The sequence below is a fragment of the Lissotriton helveticus genome, chromosome 6, assembly GCF_964261635.1.
Source record: "Lissotriton helveticus chromosome 6, aLisHel1.1, whole genome shotgun sequence".
Lineage (NCBI taxonomy): Eukaryota > Metazoa > Chordata > Amphibia > Caudata > Salamandridae > Lissotriton > Lissotriton helveticus.
Window position 1 is genome coordinate 539,193,340 of NC_136067.1, and position 20,969 is coordinate 539,214,308.

At 49.0% G+C, this 20,969-nt stretch overlaps 1 protein-coding gene across 2 annotated transcripts in view; it reads left to right on the forward strand.

Annotated features, from left to right (window-relative positions):
* PHF3 (PHD finger protein 3) overlaps positions 1-20,969 on the forward strand; it is a 716,139-nt gene that overhangs the window by 227,343 nt on the left and 467,827 nt on the right. For both annotated transcript variants that reach the window (XM_078648001.1, XM_078648002.1), the window contains exons 6-9: positions 1,423-1,606; positions 8,490-8,640; positions 10,631-10,787; positions 10,883-10,999. In XM_078648001.1, the coding sequence (XP_078504127.1) occupies positions 1,423-1,606; positions 8,490-8,640; positions 10,631-10,787; positions 10,883-10,999 (609 nt within the window). The remainder of the gene's footprint in view (positions 1-1,422; positions 1,607-8,489; positions 8,641-10,630; positions 10,788-10,882; positions 11,000-20,969) is intronic.

Below are 20,969 nucleotides of genomic sequence, written 5' to 3' on the forward strand. Positions count from 1 at the left end.
GAACCGTTTAAAGAATTTGCATGGAAACCCGTTGGGGCCCGGCGCCTTGCCCGGGTTGAGCTCGCCTAAGGCAGAGCCCAGTTCCTCGTCCGTGAAGGGCCTGTCCAACAGGTCTCGCACCTCATCCGAAACCGAGCTGCACACTTCACTTCTGGCGGCTCCGCCGCGCAGAGCTAGTTGACGGCACCACACGGCGCGCAGGGGTACTGTTCACTAAAAAATTCCAGATCTAGTCTGATACCTGGGGATAATTCCAAGGTAAGGAATCTGTGGCAAGATAGTCTCTACTAGATAAGGCATTACCGAAGGTAAATAACTTGTTCTTTAAAGTTGTATTCCATCGTAAAAACCTCACTGCATGCAACTTCATGTATGTTTATTTAATTACAGGTAGCTGTGCAAAGTTCATATCCATCTGTAATAAAAAATAGTGAGGGGCAGACCAATTCCTGCTTCAAATTCCTTTTATCAGCTTCATTTATTCAACTTGTAACTCCTCTATTCATGTATATAAATAACTACTTAAGCACAAAACCTCAGTTATAGACCACTCCAAAACATAACAGCAGCACATAAGAAGTGATGTGTATTAGACCCCCACTGCAGGACATCATTTGCTCCTATTGCCAATGGGGATGGTCACAAGACAGGAAAGTTTGTGGGCTTCACCCAGATTACAGAAACATGCACTGGGACTCCGGGATAAATTCTGATTCTCATCCATTTATTGTGAAAGTAGCCTTAGAAGATATATGTAAGATAGTCTTCCATTGTTCAAATTCACAAAGCGCGACTTTGTGGATATTCAGGACCTCTGCGAGACCAAAGTAAGACAGAGAGTTGAATAAATACACACCTCAAGCCCACGTCTCTAGATGGAATATTGATTTACATTTGTTGCACAGCAAGTAAATCAAGCATAGGTTTACTCCTCCAAAGGCAAAAGGTACTTATCTAGAATAGCAAACTATTGGTATACAAGACTCTCGTAAACAGCCCTGGTAAATTGGGACAATACATAATTAACGTTTACGGCTTGTAATATTCACTTATGAACACTTTGATATTTTTCCTCACAAACCTTCAAGGAAGATCGAATCTAAAGAAGGCAGTCACTTTGTGGGTCATTGTGAGTATACATTAAATTTAATTACTCTGACTTTGATGAGCATCCCAGACATTTAATATTTAGATGTCTTTCCAAGATCAACCTCTATTTGGTGGAGTAATACTGTTCATTCCAATCTAGTATAGACTTAAGTTGGTGAATTCTTGTCAGTGCCTTTCTTTTTTTCCAAGATTGTTTGCCTCCGCTCTATAAAAAAAACTCATTTTAATGGTAATCACTTAAAATTTACAAAGGACATTTCAATGGGTTTAATTGTTTTACTATTTAATTAGTAATTGAATAACCTTTTGCAGGACTCTGGAGATAAATGTGTATCAGAAAGCAAAGAATTGGATAGCAAAAAAGTGCACAGTACACCTATAAGGAAATCAACACAGACATCTTTATCATCTCATTTGCTACCTGAAGAGAAGAATGATAACCTAACTAAACACTTTCCAAATGTTTCACTTACAGAAGAAAAAATGCCAAAATCAGGTAATTGTATCTATATAATAAAATAGAATGTTTTATCTGAACATGTGTTTGCTGTGCTTGAATCGTTCTTCTTTTACCCCTCTAATGATACTCAAACCTTTCCCCCTGCTGCCAAATTGTTGTCAGGAAAATGCATTTGTAAAGAGCTGCTTATATGTATGATATATATATATATATATATATATTATATGTGATTTACTGAAAAAACAAAGCTTAAAGTGACGTTACAGTTGTAAGAATATCTAACATTACATTACAAAAACCTTAGAAATGAACTGAAAAAAACAAAAGTTAAAGAGATGTTATAGTTAGGTGAAAAGGTCGTGTGAAACATACTATTTGAAACTAACAAAACCACTGAAATTCACTTGTAACTGTAACTCGTGCCCCTGCCATGCACAGTATTATCAACAATGATGGCATTTCAGATGTGATATACCATGTTATGAATTATATCTGAAAGAAACACGTTAGTGTTAGATTCCTTACCTTAGAATATCCCCAGGCGTCAGACTGGATCCGGAAAGTTTCCGTCAGCAGCACCCCTGCGCGTCGGTAGGAGTCGTCGGTGGCTTCGCGTCTGTCGTCTGCATTGTGATTGCCGGGATGACGTCGTCGGAGTACTTAGACGCCGCCCTCGCACGCTGACGTCGGTTCTTCTTTTTTTCCGCGCCAGCAAGCGCAGATCCGGGAAGAGCACTTACCCATAGTCATTTTTTTACAAACTTTTTGATCTTTTTGACTATCTTTTTCGAGTCGACTTTGACTCCTGGTGCCAGTAGGGATGCCCGGTTTTAAGCCGTGTGACGCCTGTCACCGACTGATGTCGGTTACCGACCCCCACCGCCGGTGTCTCTACTGCTTAGTGTCCGACCACGACGACAAGTCGTGCCCCGACTGTCGGGCCTTGACTTCGAAAGCAAGACGGGAGCGGTCCCGTAAGCTTCTCGAGCTCTGGCAGTCGGCTCCCTGCCGCTCGAGGAGGAAGTCGAGGGACCGATCGCGGAGCCGCAGCCATCACCGCTCGTCGGGTTCCAAGTCCTCGCATTCAGGTAAGTCGAGGTATGGCAAGAAGTCGTCGAAGAGGCGACATCGCTCTTCTGACTCCCCTCGCCGGTCGCGTGACTAAGCTGAGGGTTCGGGTGGCACCACCCGCGCAGCTCCGCCGGAGCCGCAGGAGTCGCATCTGGCTCCACACCCTCGGGTCCCTGGGCTTAATGCGACTCCGGGCGAGATTCGAGACTTCCTCTTGGCCATGAGGACTCTCTTTCCGCCGCCGAGGCCCGCCGGCGTACCCCGCGGGCCTGGCTGGGGGCTTCAGCTTCGGCCCCTGCACCGTCGGCGACTTCGGTCCTGGCGTCGCAGGACCCCTCGGGATCTAGGCCTGGATCCCGGTTGATGCCATTTGACCTCACTACTCCGTCGCTGGCGCCGACCCCCACGGTGCCGCCCCTGGCGCCGTCCTCGGACGACGCTGTCCCTGGTTTCAGCCGCAGTCCAGGTCCGGCGTCTGAATGGTGCAGTCTCCGGCGTTGAAGGGTGAGCACTTCGCCTATGACCCGGCTCCGTTATTTCTGCCTGTTTATCAGGACACGGATGAAGTAGAGGACTGGGAGGGGTCTGAGGACCCTCTAGCACAACAGTGCCAGTTAAGTCAGGACTGGGCAGATGAGCTGGGGGATGCCAGTGGTCTTGACACATCGCCTGACACTGGTTTTCTCTCTCCTCCTTCTGTGGCTACGGAGGAGGGGGCTACGTATGCTGTGGTGTTGCGCAGGGCGGCCAAGGCCCTGGCACTTGAGCTCCCTGCAGCGGTCGTGAGGACTAACCTCCTCACTGAGGTGCTTCAACCGCCAGTAAGCTCTTAGGAGCCTATGCTGCCGTTCAATGAGGCCCTCATCGACGTTCTGATGGACACTTGGTCCAGGCCCTCCACAGTCCCCCCTGTGGATCGGAACGTGGCCCGACGCCGGCTCCGGGCGATCCCTGCTTTCTGTGCACCCACCCCATCCCCGAGAGTCTGGTTATCCAGGCCTCTACGTCCCAGACCGCATTTCCGACCGCTCCCCCGGATCGGGAATCCAAAAGGTTTGATAAGTTTGGGAAGAAACTGTTCTCCTCGGTCAGCTTAGGATTGCGGTCCATTAACACTGCATGCCTTTTGGGCCGTTACACCCACTCTCTGTGGGATACGGTGGCGGATGTGTTGCCCCAGTGTCCGGAGGAGGCCCAGATAAGGCTCTCCCAGACTCTTGCTGAGGGGCGGGACGCAGCACAGTATTCGATCCGATGTGGACTTGATACCACGGACTCGCTAGGCAGAGCGATTTCCATGAATGTGGCGATCCGTCGTCTCACCTGGCTGAGGTCCGCCAATTTTTCGGGGGATGTCCAGAACACACTCATGGACATGCCCTTTGATGGCCGTCACCTGTTTGGCGAAAAAAGCAGACAGTGCGCTTTAGCGTTTCAAGGACTCCAGGGCTAAGGCCAGGTCCTTGGCGCTGTCAGGCCAGCGCTAGCAGACTTCTACTTTTCGTCCCTTTCAAGGCAAAGGGAGGGGCGCCCCCACACGTTCGTCCAGCCACAGGCCGCAGAACAAACCTCAACGCGGTCGCGGACGTGTTGGCCGCCATGCCGGTGCAAGGGGACAGAGGCCGGGTCAGTCCACATCCACATCCGCAGCATCCGTCTCAAAGCCTTCCTAGTCTGAGCTTTCAGGCCCATTCGACACCATTGGGAGGCAGGGTTCTCCTTCACCTACTACACTGGCGTACCATCACTTCGGACAGGTGGTTGCTGCAAATCGTCCGAAGGAGCTACTCCCTCCCCTTCGAGGCGACCCCTCCAGCCATGCCACCGCAGTACCACCGCATGTCTGGGGATCACTTGCGACTACTGCAGGAGGAAGTTGGGGGCCAACGAGCGCGTTCCTGGGCCAGAAGTAGGACGTGGTTGTTATTCCCACTTCTTTCTGGTTCCCACGAAGGGCAAAGGGGGCCTGCGCCCTATCTTGGACCGCAGGAGCGTCAACGGATTCCTCCGGAGGGAGAAGTTCAAGATGCTGACTTTAACTCAGGTCCTGGCTGCCCTAGACCCTGGAGACTGGATGGTAGCATTGCACTTGCAGGACGCTTATTTCTATATCCCCGTCCTGCCGGCCCACCGGCGCTACCTGCGGTTCACGGTAGGCCATGAGCACTTTCAGTTTACCGTGCTCCCCTTCGGCGTCACCAGTGCCCCTCGGGTGTTCACGAAAGTGATGGCGGTGGTCGCAGCTCATCTACACAGATCCAGTCCTTCCCTATCTCGACGACTGGTTGTTGAAGGCGGGCTCGCCCCAGACAGTCGTCTCCCACTTCCAGACTACGGCCGACCTCCTGCACTCGCTGGGTTCTCCATCAACGTGCCGAAGTTACACCTGAGTCCCTATCAGAAGCTCCTCTTCATCGGAGCGGTTCTGGACTCGGCGCAGTTTCAGGTTTATCCTCCCGAGCAGTGGGTTCGGGATATTCAGGCTCTGATTCTGATCTTTCAGCCTTTATCCCGAGTTTCGGTCAGGATGATCTACGGCTCCTGGGGCTGATAGCCTCCTGCATCCTGCTGTACATCACGCCAGGTGGCAGATGCGGGCTCTGCAGTGGGACCTGAAGTTCCAGTGGGCACATCATCAGGGCAACCTGACCGATCTCAGAGGGCACTGCGTGTCAGTTGCAGTGGTGGCTCACGGACCGCGATTGGGTCAGTGGCAGATCCCTCTCCCTACCCCAACGGGAGTACACAGTGATGATGGATGCATCCCTCCTGGGATGGGGGGACCACATGGGAGAGGTGGAGATCAGAGGCCTCTGGTCTCCGGCGGCGTCCTGGCTCCATATCAACCTTCTGGAGCTGCGGGCGATCCGGCTTGCACTGAAGGCATTCCTTCCCTCTGTCTGGGGAAGTGTAGTGCAGGTGTTCCCGGACAACACCACCGCCATGTGGTATTGCAACAAACAGGGCGGGGTGGGGTCGTGGACCCTTTGTCAGGAGGCTCGGCGCCTCTGGACATGGCTGGAACACCAGGGCATCACCTTGGTGGTTCAACACCTGGCAGGTTCCCTGAACGCCAGGGCGGACAAACTCAGCCGCCGGTGCATGATGGATTACGAATGACGTCTGAACTCGGACGTGGCGCAAGGTCTCTTTCAGCAGTGGGGAGAGCCTTGGTTAGATCTATTCGCCACCGAAGAGAACGTACAATGTCATCAGTTCTGTGTGTTGGAATTTCCAAGGTGGCACTCGCTCGGAGACACTTTTCGTCGCGACTGGAGTTGCGGTCAGTTGTACACCTTTCCGCATATACCACTTCTGCCCAAAGTGGTGAAGAAGATCAGGCGCGACCGGGCCCAAGTCATCCTTTTGGCTCTGGATTGGGCACAAAGGTACTGGTATTCCGAGCTACTCAGTATGTCAGTCGATCCCCCGATTCGTCTGCCTCTTCAGGGGACGGTCCTCCACCCGAACCTGTTCAGTCTCCACCTACATGCGTGGAGATTGATCGGCGACAGTTGAGGCCATTTGACTTGCCTCCTGAAGTTTGTGATGTTATTCTGGCAGCCAGGCGCCCCTCCACAAAAACGGTATATGCCTGCAGGTGGAACAACTTTGTGGCATGGTGCACAGCAAAGGCTGTGGATCCACTCTCTGCCCCTCTTTCTGAGGTCCTAGAGATGCCCCCTGAAAAACGACCAACCTCTGGTGGTTTCCCTGATTGGTATAATCCAGCCTGCCTCCACGAGACATGATTCTGGACCCCTAGGGTGGTAGCCTTCGCTCCCTGAGCCGAGAAACAAAGTCTTTCTTGGGCAAGGTGTTCACACCTCCACCAGGCAAGGAAGAGCATCTGTGGCAGGGGAGCTTCAATGCTTCAGATGCTTTGCAGCCTTTGTAATGCGACCCCCAGCCTCTCCTGCTATCAGGAGCAGGCCCCCTTCCTGTCTCCCCTCCTTTTTGGCAGGAAGATGGGCGGTAAATATTAGCTGGCCCAGAAGGTCTGCCCACCTCTGCCAACCCCAGGTGGGGGAGCCGAGGTGAAGCCCACTCTTCAGTGCCCACCATCTTGCAGATGGCAGGCACTCCCCAATCGGGATTAGGGATTGTGCTCACTCCCCCACATGGGGTGTGCACACCAAGGGTGTAGTCACCCTAAGATCAGTAGCTCATTGGCTACTGATCCTAAAACGCCCCCTAAATACAGTATTTAGGGAGCACCCCTGAATCAAGTAGGCAGACAAGAAAGTAAAAGAAGAAGGATCGAACAACCGTACCAAACCTAACAAGAGGAGGACGCCCACAGACTTGGTCCCAGCCCTACCGGCCTGTCCCCACCTCGACCCTGCTCCAGCAAAATCCCGGTGAGTTCTGCAGCCAGCACCCTCGAGAAACCCGGAGGACATGCCTGCCTTCCATCCCAAAGACTGTCTCCCGTGAACACCGGATTTGTTCATCAACAGACTCCAGCTCCGCAAGGATCTGCTGGTCTCCACCCGACGCCCACGGCCCAAGTTCGAGTGGCCCAACACCCAAGAGGAGGTCTCCCCGAGACCCGTTAACCCCTGACCTGCCTCAAGCAGATGCCTGCAGCCTCAAACCGGAAGGTCCCCCCAACCATGACCAAGAGCTGGTAAGAAGATCCAACCCAAAAGGCACCCCTACACCCGATGCCCCACGGCCTTGGGTGGCCCAACTGACTGTGCCTAACCAACTCCCAACATCCCAACTTACCTCTCCAAGTAGTAGTCTTACCCAGAAGACCTTTGTCCCCGAGCCTGCAGTGTGTTGCCAAACCGGAGACTCCCCTTTGAAAGTTACAGGGCACCCGACGCCAAAATAGCACTCTGCACCCAGCCGCCCCAGCGTCGCTGAGGGTGCATCTTTTGTGCTGGCCTAAACCCCCATTTGACCTGAGCTTAAGCGCAGGAGCTTTGCTCTCACAACCCAGTGGCCTGCTCGTCTGCTGCCACCAACCAGAGGCCCCCTTTCCCCCATTTGATAACATTGGGCCACAGCACTCTGCACCCGGCCGCCCTATTGCCGCTGAGGGTGTAACAAGAGTGCATCGTTGACCCTGGGGGACCCCTGAGTCTAACCCCAGAATACCACCTCCCACAACAAAGTACTTACCTTTGAACCGATAACACTATTTTCCTCCATAGGATAACATTGACTGTTTTTCTATGAAAAGTTTTTAAGTGTGGAGTTGGAAAACCTAAAGAAACTCTTTAAAATTGTACTAACTAACAAAAACGATTTTACCTACCAGTTTACTGGAAATGTCCCAGTGTAGTATCCAGGTATACGACACTGTGTAAGAAAAGTAATCTGAAAGTAATGTACTGGTCATTTTACTAAAAAGCCCACTCAAAGTATATGTACTGTATTTCCAAAGCATTGCATTTCTCAGTAACAGTACTGTGATCAAAACAAAGAGCATATACAATTACAATCTGTGTTACAACTGTATATTTACTTCAAAGTACTTATCACTTACCTGTGCCAGGCTTTCTTGGTTCTAGGAAATAAAATAACTATAATAATATTTTTATACAAAAACAATTGGTTTGAAGTTCAGTCTTCGTGTGTGAATTCATTTGCTTACTGAGTGTGTACAACAAATGCTTAACACTGTCCTCTGATAAAGCCTTACTGCTCGACCACACTACCACAAATATAGACTGTGGGGCTATCCACTTTACCTCTCCCTACCTTTTGGCTTCCACTGGACTCTGTGCACACTATACCTCCCTTCGGTATAGTATATAGAGAGCCAGCTTCCTACATGTTATGAAACATTTAGTTTTATTTGTACTTGATGGTTATTTTCTTTATATTTGCATTTCAGGCACACTTGAGAAGTATGAACACAAGAAGAAAACTGAAAAGCGGTTGTCAGTTAGTAACGTTCATCCTACAACCCCTCCTGCTCCTAAACCATCTGTAGATCAAATCCGTCAAAGTGTCCGTCATACTCTCACAGACATACTGTTGAAAAGGTATTGCTTCTAAAATGTGTAATGCCGGAATGCCTGTTCTTTCCTGTTGCTGAATGGATGCTTTACAGAGCCGTAATGCAACAATTCTGTGCGGACCGCTATGCTAAATAATGTTACTTCTCAGTATCCTCAATAAACCGGATTCTCATAGAGATTGTTGGTGTACTTTATTCCCGTTACAGCGCTAATGTACATTATGGTCATATACATTTTATAGCACTGTAAAGAAACAGTATTGTACAGCCCTCTGTACTGTTCTTCATTAAACAGTGCCTTTAATTTCACATTAATTACGAATAATTTGTAACCTAATTGCACAACTTTTATTTCAGTTATTTTGATGCTTGATTCATGCTTTATTCGAGCTTGTAGTACAACATTAGAGCTGTTTAGAGATTATGTGCTCTTGTTTTGTACTGAATTCCCTTGTATATCCCATAAGATTCAGTTCCCATAATTCTTGTTTTAGAATACCTTTTGTTTATTTTTTTGGTAAAACCAAACAGATAACATTTACATCATGAATTGATGTAAACATATCATCATATTCAGTACTACCTATAGGTTTGTTGGGAAAATTGCTGGAATAAATTCTCCATATCCATTTCGAAATCTGAGAATAGTCTAACATTGAGGAATCTGCAGGCAGGGTATCCAATAAAAATACGTTCCTAATTATTTATGGATGAAAATGACTTTGTGAGTTGGGAACATTGTTAACGGTATAGAAACTGAAGAATCACAAAGCTAGAATTGTAGTAGAGTTGTCCAAATGCTGTCATGTCACCCTTACACTGAAAGAATCATTTGCTAGCAGTGACCTCAAAGATTAAATGCAGTGCTCTTGCATGCTGGTACAGTGATTTGTAAGACATTCCACTTGCTTAGCAGAAATCACAGGAAGAGTAGACTCATTTGGTGTACACTTCTATAAGATCTTAGCTCACAATTGAAAATATTTCTGGCACTTTTCTAGATTTACAGGGGCACTACAGGTGGCAAAGTGCAGCATTAGGTGGAGGCATGCATCTCCACTTCTATCCTTATTAATTTCTGCGGTTTTGCTAAAAAAGTTGAATACCTGTTAACTGGAAAAGGCATGATTCAGTTGGTTTTGAGCAAGCACCTGTGTTCCAGTTTGGGTTTAGGTGCTTTCGAAATAGCCTGAAATGAGTTGTTATTCACTGTTATGTAGTTTGCACAGTTTACCCTCTCCACCTCCTGCCTTGACTGCTCGCCCTTGCTAGCCTGCTGCACGGAAATGCCGAAAAAATGAGACTTTATTTTCCGTTTGGGTTGTATTATAGAATGGCCGGTGCTAAATGGAAATGTCACCTCAGTATACTGTCTAGTAACATCCAAATGGCACAGTAACCCAAGAAAAAGTCTGTCAGTCTACAAGAGCAGCTCTCTACCGTAAAGTGGCAGAGCGAAACATCTCTTATCAAACTCATCTACTACCACCTGGCCCTGTTTAATGCATTTTCCTGTTAAAGAAAAAAATTGAAACAATGAATGTAAAATCTCTTAAAAATTACTTTTAGTCTTCTACTAATCTTCTATTAACATTAGATTTAGGGAAGCTGTTTCTCATTAAACCCATTTCTTAACCCCACTTACAAGAGAAGATATTGTATGTTTATGAAGGTGGAGACGATTCTGATGAGCAACTAGATTTACAAACAAGTTAATTTCCTTATCTTTAACTGAGCCTACTTAGAAAACTTGTAACCCTTTTCCTCAGAATTTTTGCTCAATTTCTTTATTATATCTGTTAGCAGTTAAGGAATGAGAAATATTAGAGATGCACGTCAGTTTGTTTGTTGTCATGCACGTATGCACATGGCATATATTGCGTAGTGTCAACAGCTTGTTTACTTGATGTGAAGAATGTGTAATACTAAAAATACAAAAAATGCTGTGAAAATGCATGGCATTTGCTTTTGCAACACCGGCAAACCTAATTTTAACGAAATAACTTATTTTTCAGATTGTCAGAATCTGGTTCAAAAATTCCAGAGGAAAGAGCAGCAAAGGTGGCAACAAAGATTGAAAAAGAACTATTCTCCTTTTATAAGGACATTGAATCCAAATATAAAAACAAATATAGAAGTTTAATGTTCAATTTACGGGATCCTAAAAATAATGTAAGCACATTTTAATTAGTAGTAGCTTTTTACTAATGCATTTTGTTTTTCATTTTTATGTATAGAATGCAAATCAAACTTCTTTTTATTTTTAGGTCTTGTATAAAAGAGTACTCAAAGGAGATATTTCACCTGATCATCTCATACGAATGAGTCCGGAAGAATTAGCCTCCAAAGAATTAGCTGCTTGGAGACAAAGAGAAAACAGACATGTAAGATTTATAGCCTCTATCTTCACTAATCTGCCTCATAATCTGTCAGCCATAATTGGAATTTGATGATATTCTTTCATAACATAATAACTGATGCCACTTTGTTAGGACATGGACACGCTTTCCTTGTCATTCTGGATAAAGGAGTTCCCGTGAGGTCTGTGTATCTATGCTTGGATATCTGTGTCTGTCTGTTCTCCAGGTTTCCTAGACGTTGTTCGCCAGGCAAGGCAAGGCAGACCCATGCGCTTGAGGTCTTTAAGGACTCCAGGGCTACGGCCAAGTCCTTGGGCCTCTTGGCCCCGCGCCAGCAATCGGCTGCCTTTCTCTCCTTTCGTGGCCACGGAAGGGGTGTACCCACACGTGCTGCCAGCCACGCTCCGCAGGGTAATACCCAACGCGGTGGCGGCCGTGGGAACCGCCGTCCCGGCGGTCGGGGACAACGGCGAGGTCAGTCCACACCTTCCCCCGCAGCATCCGCCTCTAAACCCTCCTAGTCCGTGCTTTCAGGCCCATGTGACGCCAGTGGGGGGCAGGGTTCGCCATCACCACCTTCACTGGTGCACTGTCACTTCGGACAGGTGGGTGCTGCAAATCGTCCGAAGGGGCTACTCCCTCCCCTTCGAGGCGACTCCTCCAGCCATGCCACCGCAGAACCACCGTGTATCGGGGGATCATTTGCGACTTCTGCAGGAGGAAGTTACGGCCCTCTTGGCCAAGGGGGGCATCGAGCGCGTTCCTGGGCCAGAAGTAGGGTGTGGTTGCTACTCCCACTACTTTCTGGTACCCAAGAAGGGCAAAGGGGGCCTAAGGAACGTCAACGGCTTCCTCCGGAAGGAGAAGTTCAAAATGCTGACACTGGCTCAGGTCCTAGCTGCCCTGGACCCAGCAGACTGGATGGTAGCGTTGGACTTGCAGGACGCTTATTTCCACATCCCTGTCCTGCCGGCCCACCGGCGCTACCTGCGGTTCACGGTTGGCCACGAGCACTTTCAGTATACCGTGCTCCCCTTCGGCCTTACCAGCGCCCCACGGGTGTTCACAAAGGTGATGGCGGTGGTCGCAGCTCATCTGCGCAGGTTAGGGGTTTCAGTCTTCCCCTATCTCAACGACTGGTTGTTGAAGGCGGGCTCGCCCCAGACAGTCGTCAGCCACCTCCAGACTACGGCAGATCTCCTGCACCGGCTGGGGTTCTCCATCAATGTGCCGAAGTCACACCTGTGCCCCTCTCAGAAGCTCCTTTTCATCGGAGCGGTTCTCGACTCGGCGCGGTTTCGGGTTTATCCACCCGAACAGCGGGTCCGGGATATTCAGGCTCTGATTCCCATCTTTCAGCCGTTATCCCGGGTCTCGGTCAGGTTGACGCTGCGGCTACTGGGGCTGATGGCCTCCTGCATCCTACTGGTGCATCACACCAGGTGGCGGATACGGGCTCTGCAGTGGGACCTGAAGTTTCAGTGGGCCCAGCATCACGGCAACCTGTCCGACCACGTCCTGATCTCGGAGGGCACTGCGAGACAGCTGCAGTGGTGGCTCACGGACCGCGATTGGGTCAGCGGCAGATCCCTCTCCCTTCCCCAACCGGAGCACGTAGTTGTGACGGACGCGTCCCTCCAGGGCTGGGGAGGCCACATGGGAGAGGCGGAGATCAGAGGCCTCTGGTCTCCGGCGGAGGCCCGGCTCCACATCAACCTGTTGGAGTCACGGGCGATTCGTCTAGCACTGAAGGCATTCCTCCCCTCTGTCCGGGGGAGTGTAGTGCAGGTGTTCACGGACAACACCACCGCCATGTGGTACTGCAACAAACAGGGCGGGGTGGGGTCGTGGACCCTTTGCCAGGAGGCTCTGCGCCTCTGGCAATGGCTGGAACGCCAGGGCGTGACCCTGGTGGCTCAACACCTGGCAGGTTCTCTGAACGCCATGTGGTATTGCAACAAACAGGGCGGGGTGGGGTCGTGGACCCTTTGTCAGGAGGCTCGGCGCCTCTGGACATGGCTGGAACACCAGGGCATCACCTTGGTGGTTCAACACCTGGCAGGTTCCCTGAACGCCAGGGCGGACAAGCTCAGCCGTCGGTGCATGATGGATCACGAATGGCATCTGAACTCGGACGTGGCGCTAGGGCTCTTTCAGCAATGGGGAGAGCCTTGGTTAGAAATATTCGCCACCGAAGAGAACGCGCAATGTCATCGGTTCTGCGCGTTGGAATTTCCAAGGCGGCACTCGCTCGGAGACGCTTTTCGTCTCGAGTGGAGTTGCGGTCTATTGTACGCCTTTCCGCCTTTACCACTTCTGCCCAGAGTGCTGAAGAAGATCAAGCGCGACCGGGCCCAAGTAATCCTTGTGGCTCCGGACTGGGCACGAAGGTACTGGTATCCAGAGCTACTCAGTATGTCAGTCGATCCCCCGGTTCGTCTGCCTCTTCAGGAGGACCTTCTGTCGCAGCAACATGGGACGGTCCTCCACCCGAACCTGCCCAGTCTCCACCTCCATGCCTGGAGATTGAACGGCGACAGTTGAGGCCATTTGACTTGCCTCCTGAAGTCTGTAACGTCATTCTGGCAGCCAGGCGTCCCTCCACAAAGTCGGTATACGCCTGCAGGTGGAACAGATTTGTGGCATGGTGCACAGCAAAGGCTGTGAATCCTCTTGCTGCCCCTCTCTCTGAGGTTCTTCTCTTCCTTCTTTCTCTTGCCCAGCAGGGCTCTGCTCTGGGCACTATCAAGGGCTACCTTTCTGCCCTTTCAGCCTTTCTGAGGCTGCCTGATCAACCTTCTTTGTTCAAGTCCCCTATTGTAAATAGATTTCTAAAGGGCATCACACACACATACCCTCCTGTTCCGTTTGTGATGCCTCAGTGGGACTTGAACCTGGTTCTTACGTTTCTGATGTGCGCTCCCTTTGAGCCACTTCACAACTGTCCTCTCCGCCTTCTTACTCTGAAGACTGCTTTCCTGGTTGCCATCACCTCTGCCAGGAGAGTGAGTGAGCTCCAGGCCCTTTCTTGTACTCCACCTTTCCTTTCTGTCCTTCCGGACAAAGTGGTGTTGCGTACTAAGCCATCTTTCCTGCCCAAGGTTGTCACGGCCTTCCACATCGGGCAGTCTATCACCTTGCCAACCTTCTTCCCGCCACCGCATCCCTCTAAAGAGGAAGAGCGGCTCCACCGTCTGGACCCAAAACGTGCGCTCTCATTTTACTTGGATCGCACACGCCAGTTCCGGGTGGATGACCAACTCTTTGTTGGTTACGTGGGCGCTAAGAAGGGGAAAGCGGTGCACAAGTGGACCATCTCCCGGTGGATCATCTTGTGTATCCAGGCATGCTACTCCCTGGCTAGAAAGGAGCCCCCTGTTGGATTACGGGCTCATTCCACCCGAGCCACGGCGACTATAACTGCTCTGGGCCGGGGAGTGCCCTTACAAGACATCTGTCAGGCGGCTACGTGGGCATCACTGCACACGTTTGCAAGACACTACTGCCTGGACAGCCAAGTCCGGAGGGATGGCTTCTTTGGCCGTTCAGTCCTCCAGGACTTTCTGGTGTGATTATTGGTTCGCAGACCCACCACCGGGGTTGGTATTGCTGGGGTATCTATTCTAGGGTAAGGAATCTAATACTAACGTGTCTCTTTCAGATGCACAAGTTACTACTTGTGTAACGATATATCTGTAAGAGACATTAGTTAGCATTCGATCCTTACCGACCCACTCATCCTCCCCGTTCTGCGAACCGATATCTAGGGTTAGGGTTACCCCCTTTCAGGGCCCTAGTTTCAAAGGCACCAGTGTTGGTTTTTAACATGGCTCTGCGTTTCTGGCGCGGAAAAGCTGTGTCTAAGAACTGACGTCAGCACGCGGAGGCGGCGTCTAAGTACTCCGACGACGTCATCACGGCGCCCACGACGCCGACGACGGACGCGGAGCCGCAGACGACGCCTACCGACGCGCAAGGGTACTGCTAGGCAAAAGTTTCCGGATCCAGTCTGACGCCTGGGGATATTCTAAGGTAAGGAATCTAATACTAACTAATGTCTCTTACAGATATATCGTTACACAAGTAGTAACTTGTGCGTTAGGTTGTAGGAAGCTGGGTACCTGTAACGGTACCCCTTACCCCACACTTTTTGCCTGGTATTTGATTCACCTTTGACTGAAGTGTACTAGGTTCCTGCTAACCAGGTCTCCAGTACCAGTGTTCTTTCCCCAAAATGTGCAATTATTTACCCAATTGGAAACACCTTTAGCACCCTCTGTAAGTCCCTAGTAAATGGTACTCCTGGTAACTAGCCCCATAGTTGCTAATGAGGGTCCCTAAGAACAGCAGCCTCTGGTGTCCTTGCTGACTGGTTTCTGCCAGCCTGCCACCTGAGAAGCTGTTCTGACCTCCTAGGGCAAGAGCCTTTTGCTCTTAGGAGACCAAAAACACAAGCCTGTCTGGGATCATGGTGTAACACCCCCTCCCACTGGATGACCTGCTTATTGGTCTCCTTGGGCTGGCGAGCTTCAAAGAAGCTGCAGCCTTTGGAATACAAATCTGGCTCCCCTCAAAGGAGATTGAGCCTCTTTTGTGCCTGGACAGACAGGAACATTAGCTAATCAAGTAGGCGTGCCACCTCCAGGCTAGTACCACCCCTAAGGTGGCCTACTGTGAGGTGGACACAATTTTTCAGAGGTAGCCATCTTTGTGACGGCATACTTACAAATTCTGGGACAGGTTTATGCCAACTTCCCACAGGAAGTGGTCATAATAGGGGGCGTAGTAACCCCAAGGGTCAGTAGCCCATTGCCAACTACCCTAATCACCCCTAACTCCCCTAAATTCAGTATATAAGGGACTCCCTGGCACCTGAGAAGCAAATCCTTATGACCTAAGGACAGAGGTCACCAAAGAGCCACAAAAGCTGAGAAAGTAGAAGCAGTAGCTGACTGGTACCAACCCTGCCAGCCTGTCTGCATCCTTCATCGAAAACAGCACCAAAGATGACTTGGGAGGACTGCCTGCCTTTGAAAAAGACTTAAGACCGCCGGTGTGCAGCGGACCTGTTGCAAAGAACTCCAAAGGAAAAGATTCTGATGTCTCCTGAACCACCAACTCCTGGCACCTGAACCTACTACTGCACCCGTCATCTCTGACCCAAGTTGAAGTTGGCCAACGATGCCAACAAAATACCCTAGCTCTCCAGAGGTCAAGCCCATTGTGGTTTCACCCCTCGTGGGCTCCTTGACATCCCCTGTAGCCTCTATACGCTGGCCCCCTCGACTACTCCCGGTAATAAAACCTTGTGCCTAAGGACACCTCTGCACCTGTCTCCCCATGACTGTGGAGAAGAGGACGCCAGGTGTCCCTACGTCTCTGAGCATCGCAAATCTTGAACCCCCTATTGGTTCAACCCGACTGGCTTCCTAGCCAGAGCCTGCAGCCTTTGAGTACAATGCTGATTTGCACCCTGTCCCTAGCTGCCCTTGTACCCCTGCTGGTGCTGCCTTTGACCTTGCCAACCACTCACCTTAACTCCTGGAGATTGGTTTTATAGGTCGATGTTCTGTACCTGTTTGGGGAACTTGTTCTTCCTTCCATAGAAAAACATAACAGAACTCCCACATTGCACCGTGGCCACTTTTTGAACTAAAATGAATTTATATTTGAAAAAGTATATAACAATACTTGCTATTTTTATGAATTGGTGTGGATCTCCTTCTTGAGTCTTGGTGTCATTTATTGATCATTGTGTGTATTTACGAATGTATTGCACCCCTCTGTGTTAAGCCTAAGGCTGCTCGACCACACTACCCTCTAATAAAGCATTTTGGGATTGCATAGCAAACATCTGTCCAGTCATAAGGAAACCACAGGACTCTTTACAAGGGTATATCAACTTATTTATATATCCCTTAAAGAGCCAGCTTCCTACATAGGTCCCCTACAATACTGTGAGATATGAATTTATTTTGAATCTCCTGAAACGTCCAAAGGGTTAGTAGAGAGGAAATTGCACATCAAACTCAAGAACAGAGGCGAAACAAAAGTTGAATGATGCAATAAGTGCCTAACTGGGACAATTGAAAATATACTAAAACTTATTTAGAGGATGACCGATCATTGGTGGCATATGCGTTGTCAGTCGTTAAACAGATATCCTAATTAGAGAGAAGACATTTACCCAGATAAGTTTAGATGCCTCTTCAAAATTGTAGTTTCATTTTCTGAAGATTTATGTTCGAGGCATATGAGCTGCAGATTGTACACTTAGCATTAGATCGCCACCTTGTGTTGGGCTCGGATGATTGCATGTTGTTGTCGTCTTGGAAGAAGTCTTTGTAGTCACGAGATAGGTGAATCCTCCCTTGGACGATAGTGCGCATGGGCATCGGCTCCATCCTTAGATTGTTTTTTTCCTCCACTGGGTTCGGATGCAACTTTTTCGCTCCGGTTCAAAAATATACTTTTCAAAGACTGCGACGCGCAAAACTTTCTAAAAACAAACTTTAACTTCAATATACATAGTCTCGACCTCATCACTTCGATTCCGGTCGTCGACGCGGGCCGTCAGGCCTACCCACGTGGTGAGGCCTACACCTCATGGAAAGGACACCATTCAAAAAATGCCCCGGGTGTGGAGCAAAATTTACACACAGCGACCATCAGGAGGTGTGTAACCTGTGTTTATCACCGGAACACGACAAGTCGAGCTGCACAGCTTGTGCGTCCTTTCAATCCAAGAAGACCATTTGAGATCGGAGGGCCCGGCGACGCGACATCCAGAGATCAGCTCCGGAACCGGTGGATATCTTCGACGAAGGTCCATGTGTCCCCGAGGAAGATTCCGATGATCTCCAGATCGTATCTGAGGCAGACGACTCCGATGACTCCATACCATCCGGTCAACGCGTGAGTACTGCTGCCCCTACCCTAGTCCCAACCCATAAACCAAAGGCTAAGGTCAAAACTCCGCCTTCAGGGCCCAGCCGAGACCGAGACAATGCTTCGAAAGCCCCGCCATCGGGCCCGGCTCCAAAGAAAATATTAAAGCCTTCCGGTAGCTGCATACCAAGCAGACCGCACGCGCCGATACAACCAGCTCCCTCGGAACCGAAAAAAGTCCCGGTTCCGAAAAAGATCCAGAAACCGTCGATTCCTAAAGACAATACAGCACAGATACCAAGGAAGCCTGTTTCAGACGCTTCCAAGCCGACCAAAACAGCTTTTAGTCCAAAATCTTTGGTGCCGAAACCTACAAAGCCTGCTACCGACGCACTCGAACCAGGCCTTGATGCCGAAAACGATACCTTCGGTGCCGAAAACTACGCCAAAGGACTATACAACAACTCCTAAGGCTAAAGACAAGCAGAAACCAGGCCCAGAGCCGAAAAAATTGGCGCCGAAAGCAATTTCTGAAGAAGAAGAGCTTTTTAGACCTGATCCTTTGCAAAAAAGGATATACATAGACCTAGAAACAGGACATGTTTCCACCAAACCACACAGGAAGAGGAAGTCAGATACATCACCTACACCTCCAGTGCATGTCAAGAAGAAGGACTCTGCCACATCTCCTATGCACCCTCTTTTCCTGTATCTCCCTCTCCTGCTGTCCCTTTAAACATTTCACCTCAAAATTCTCCACTTCATTCTCCACAACATACACCTCCTCAGGATGCTGATGATGATCAGTATAGCATGGGGGGAGGGAAAGACCCAGATGACCCCTTTCCCTACCCAACAGGTTCACCAGACTGGGAGTATCCAAACCCACAGGATATACCAGATAGATATTCCTGACCCACATATATTTATCCATCTAAACCTTCTCCTCCGGAAGATAATATTGGGTTTGGACACTTGGTTAATAGGGGTGCCGTCTATCACAATGTTACCATGCATTCAGATGAGGCAGAAGAGGATTTTTTACTAGACACTTTTGAACATTACCAGAAATCCTTGCAAATACTGCCAATGATTAAAGGAGTTATTAAACATGCCCCAGAAATGTGTTTAAAGATCCTGTACGGGCTAGAATCATAAACCCAAGGATAGAAAAAAAGTACAGAGCAGCTCCTGGTGATCCTGCTTACATTAAGGGACAGCTACCCTTAGACTCCCTAGTAGTTTCAAACGCTAGGAAAAGAGCAAATTCACAAACACATCAGGAGAAGCACCACCTCCTGATAAAGAATCCAAAATCATAGATGCTTCAGGGAAAAGAATAGCTGCCCAAGCTAGCAATGCATGGTGCATTGCTAACACACAGGCCCTCCTCGCAAGATATGATAGGGCTCACTATGATCAGCTAGAGAAGCTATCACAACATCTACTTGATCAATATAAGGCACAAGCAGATGACCTCATACAAGAGGGTAAGCTTGTATCTAACTCCTCCATTAAATGCGCACTAGATGTAGCAGACACTGCATCCAGGGCAGTAAACACCAGTGTCCTTGGACGTCACGCTTGAATACGCATTTCAGGATTTAAGCAAGACGTACAGACTACTATCTTAAATCAACCATTCAACCAACACCAGTTGTTTGGTCCAGAAGTAGACACAGCTCTTGAAAAAAGACACTGACATCCAAGTCTATGGGAGCTTTGCAGTCCACCCAAGCAAGAGGCTCCTTTCGTCGCTCCTTTTACAGAGGCGACTCCAAACAAGCTGGAGCAGACAATTCAGCTTCCTTTAACACTAATACACAAGCATCCTCCAATAAATGATATCTTAGAGGGGGCAACAGAGGTAATAACAATAAGGGAAGAGGTCGAGGTAACAACAACAATCAATCCTCTTCCACCCCTAAACAGTGACTTCCTTCAGCTCCCCCAACAGCATACCACTCCTGTAGGGGGGAGATTAACACAGTTCCTACCTGTCTGGAATTCCATCACAACAGACAAGTGGGTAAGGTAAGACAAATTATCCAGTATGGTTACTGCCTAGAGCTTACAGCTACCCCTCCAAATATACCACCCAGACAGCGTTCAATGTCCACAGAACATCTAACGCTGCTCCAACAAGAGGTTCTCTCATTGCTACAAAAAGATGCACTAGAGCTAGTTCCATTGCAACATCAAGGAACAGTGGTCTATTCACTCTACTTCCTAATACCCAAAAAGGATGGGACACTCAGACCAATTCTAGATTTGAGGCCTCTCAATCTGTATATACACTCAGATAATTTTCACATGATCACTTTACAACAAGTGCTCCCATTATTGCAACAAGGCTATTTCCTCACTACACTAGACCTCAAAGACGCCTACTTTCACATTTCCATACATCCTTCTTACAGGAAGTATCTCAGGTTTGTGCTAGAAGGACAACACTATCAATTCAAAGTCCTTCCATTTGGGTAACAACAGCACCAAGAGTGTTCACAAAGTGCTTAGCAGTAGTAGCAGCACATCTCAGAAGACAACATATCCATGTCTTCCCTTACTTAGACGATTGGCTCATAAAGGCCAAGTCATTCAACCAGTGTGTTCAACACACATCTCACACAATTCAGACACTGCACAACTTGGGGTTTACAATAATCCACACCAAGTCACATCTACAGCCCTCTCATGTACATCAATACCTAGGGGCTACCATAAACACAAATACAGCTCTACCATATCCCAGTCCAGCCAGGATACAAAGCATTCAAGCCTTAGTCACAAGGTTTCAAAACCAACACTCTCTCCCAGCCAAGGTGTTCATGCAACTAATAGGCATGATGGCATCTTGCATTTTCATTGTACCATATGCAAGACTGCAAATGCGTCCATTGCAGGAATGTCTAGCACATCAGTGGAATCAGGCACAAGGACAACAGACAGACCTGGTGTTGGTGGACAGCCACACACATCGCTCTCTGCAGTGGTGGAACACCAAAAACTTGTCCAAAGGGCAGCCGTTCCTCGAGCCAGTTCCACAGATAGTACTGACAACAGACGCATCCCTGGCAGGATGGGGAGCACATTTGCTCCACCACAC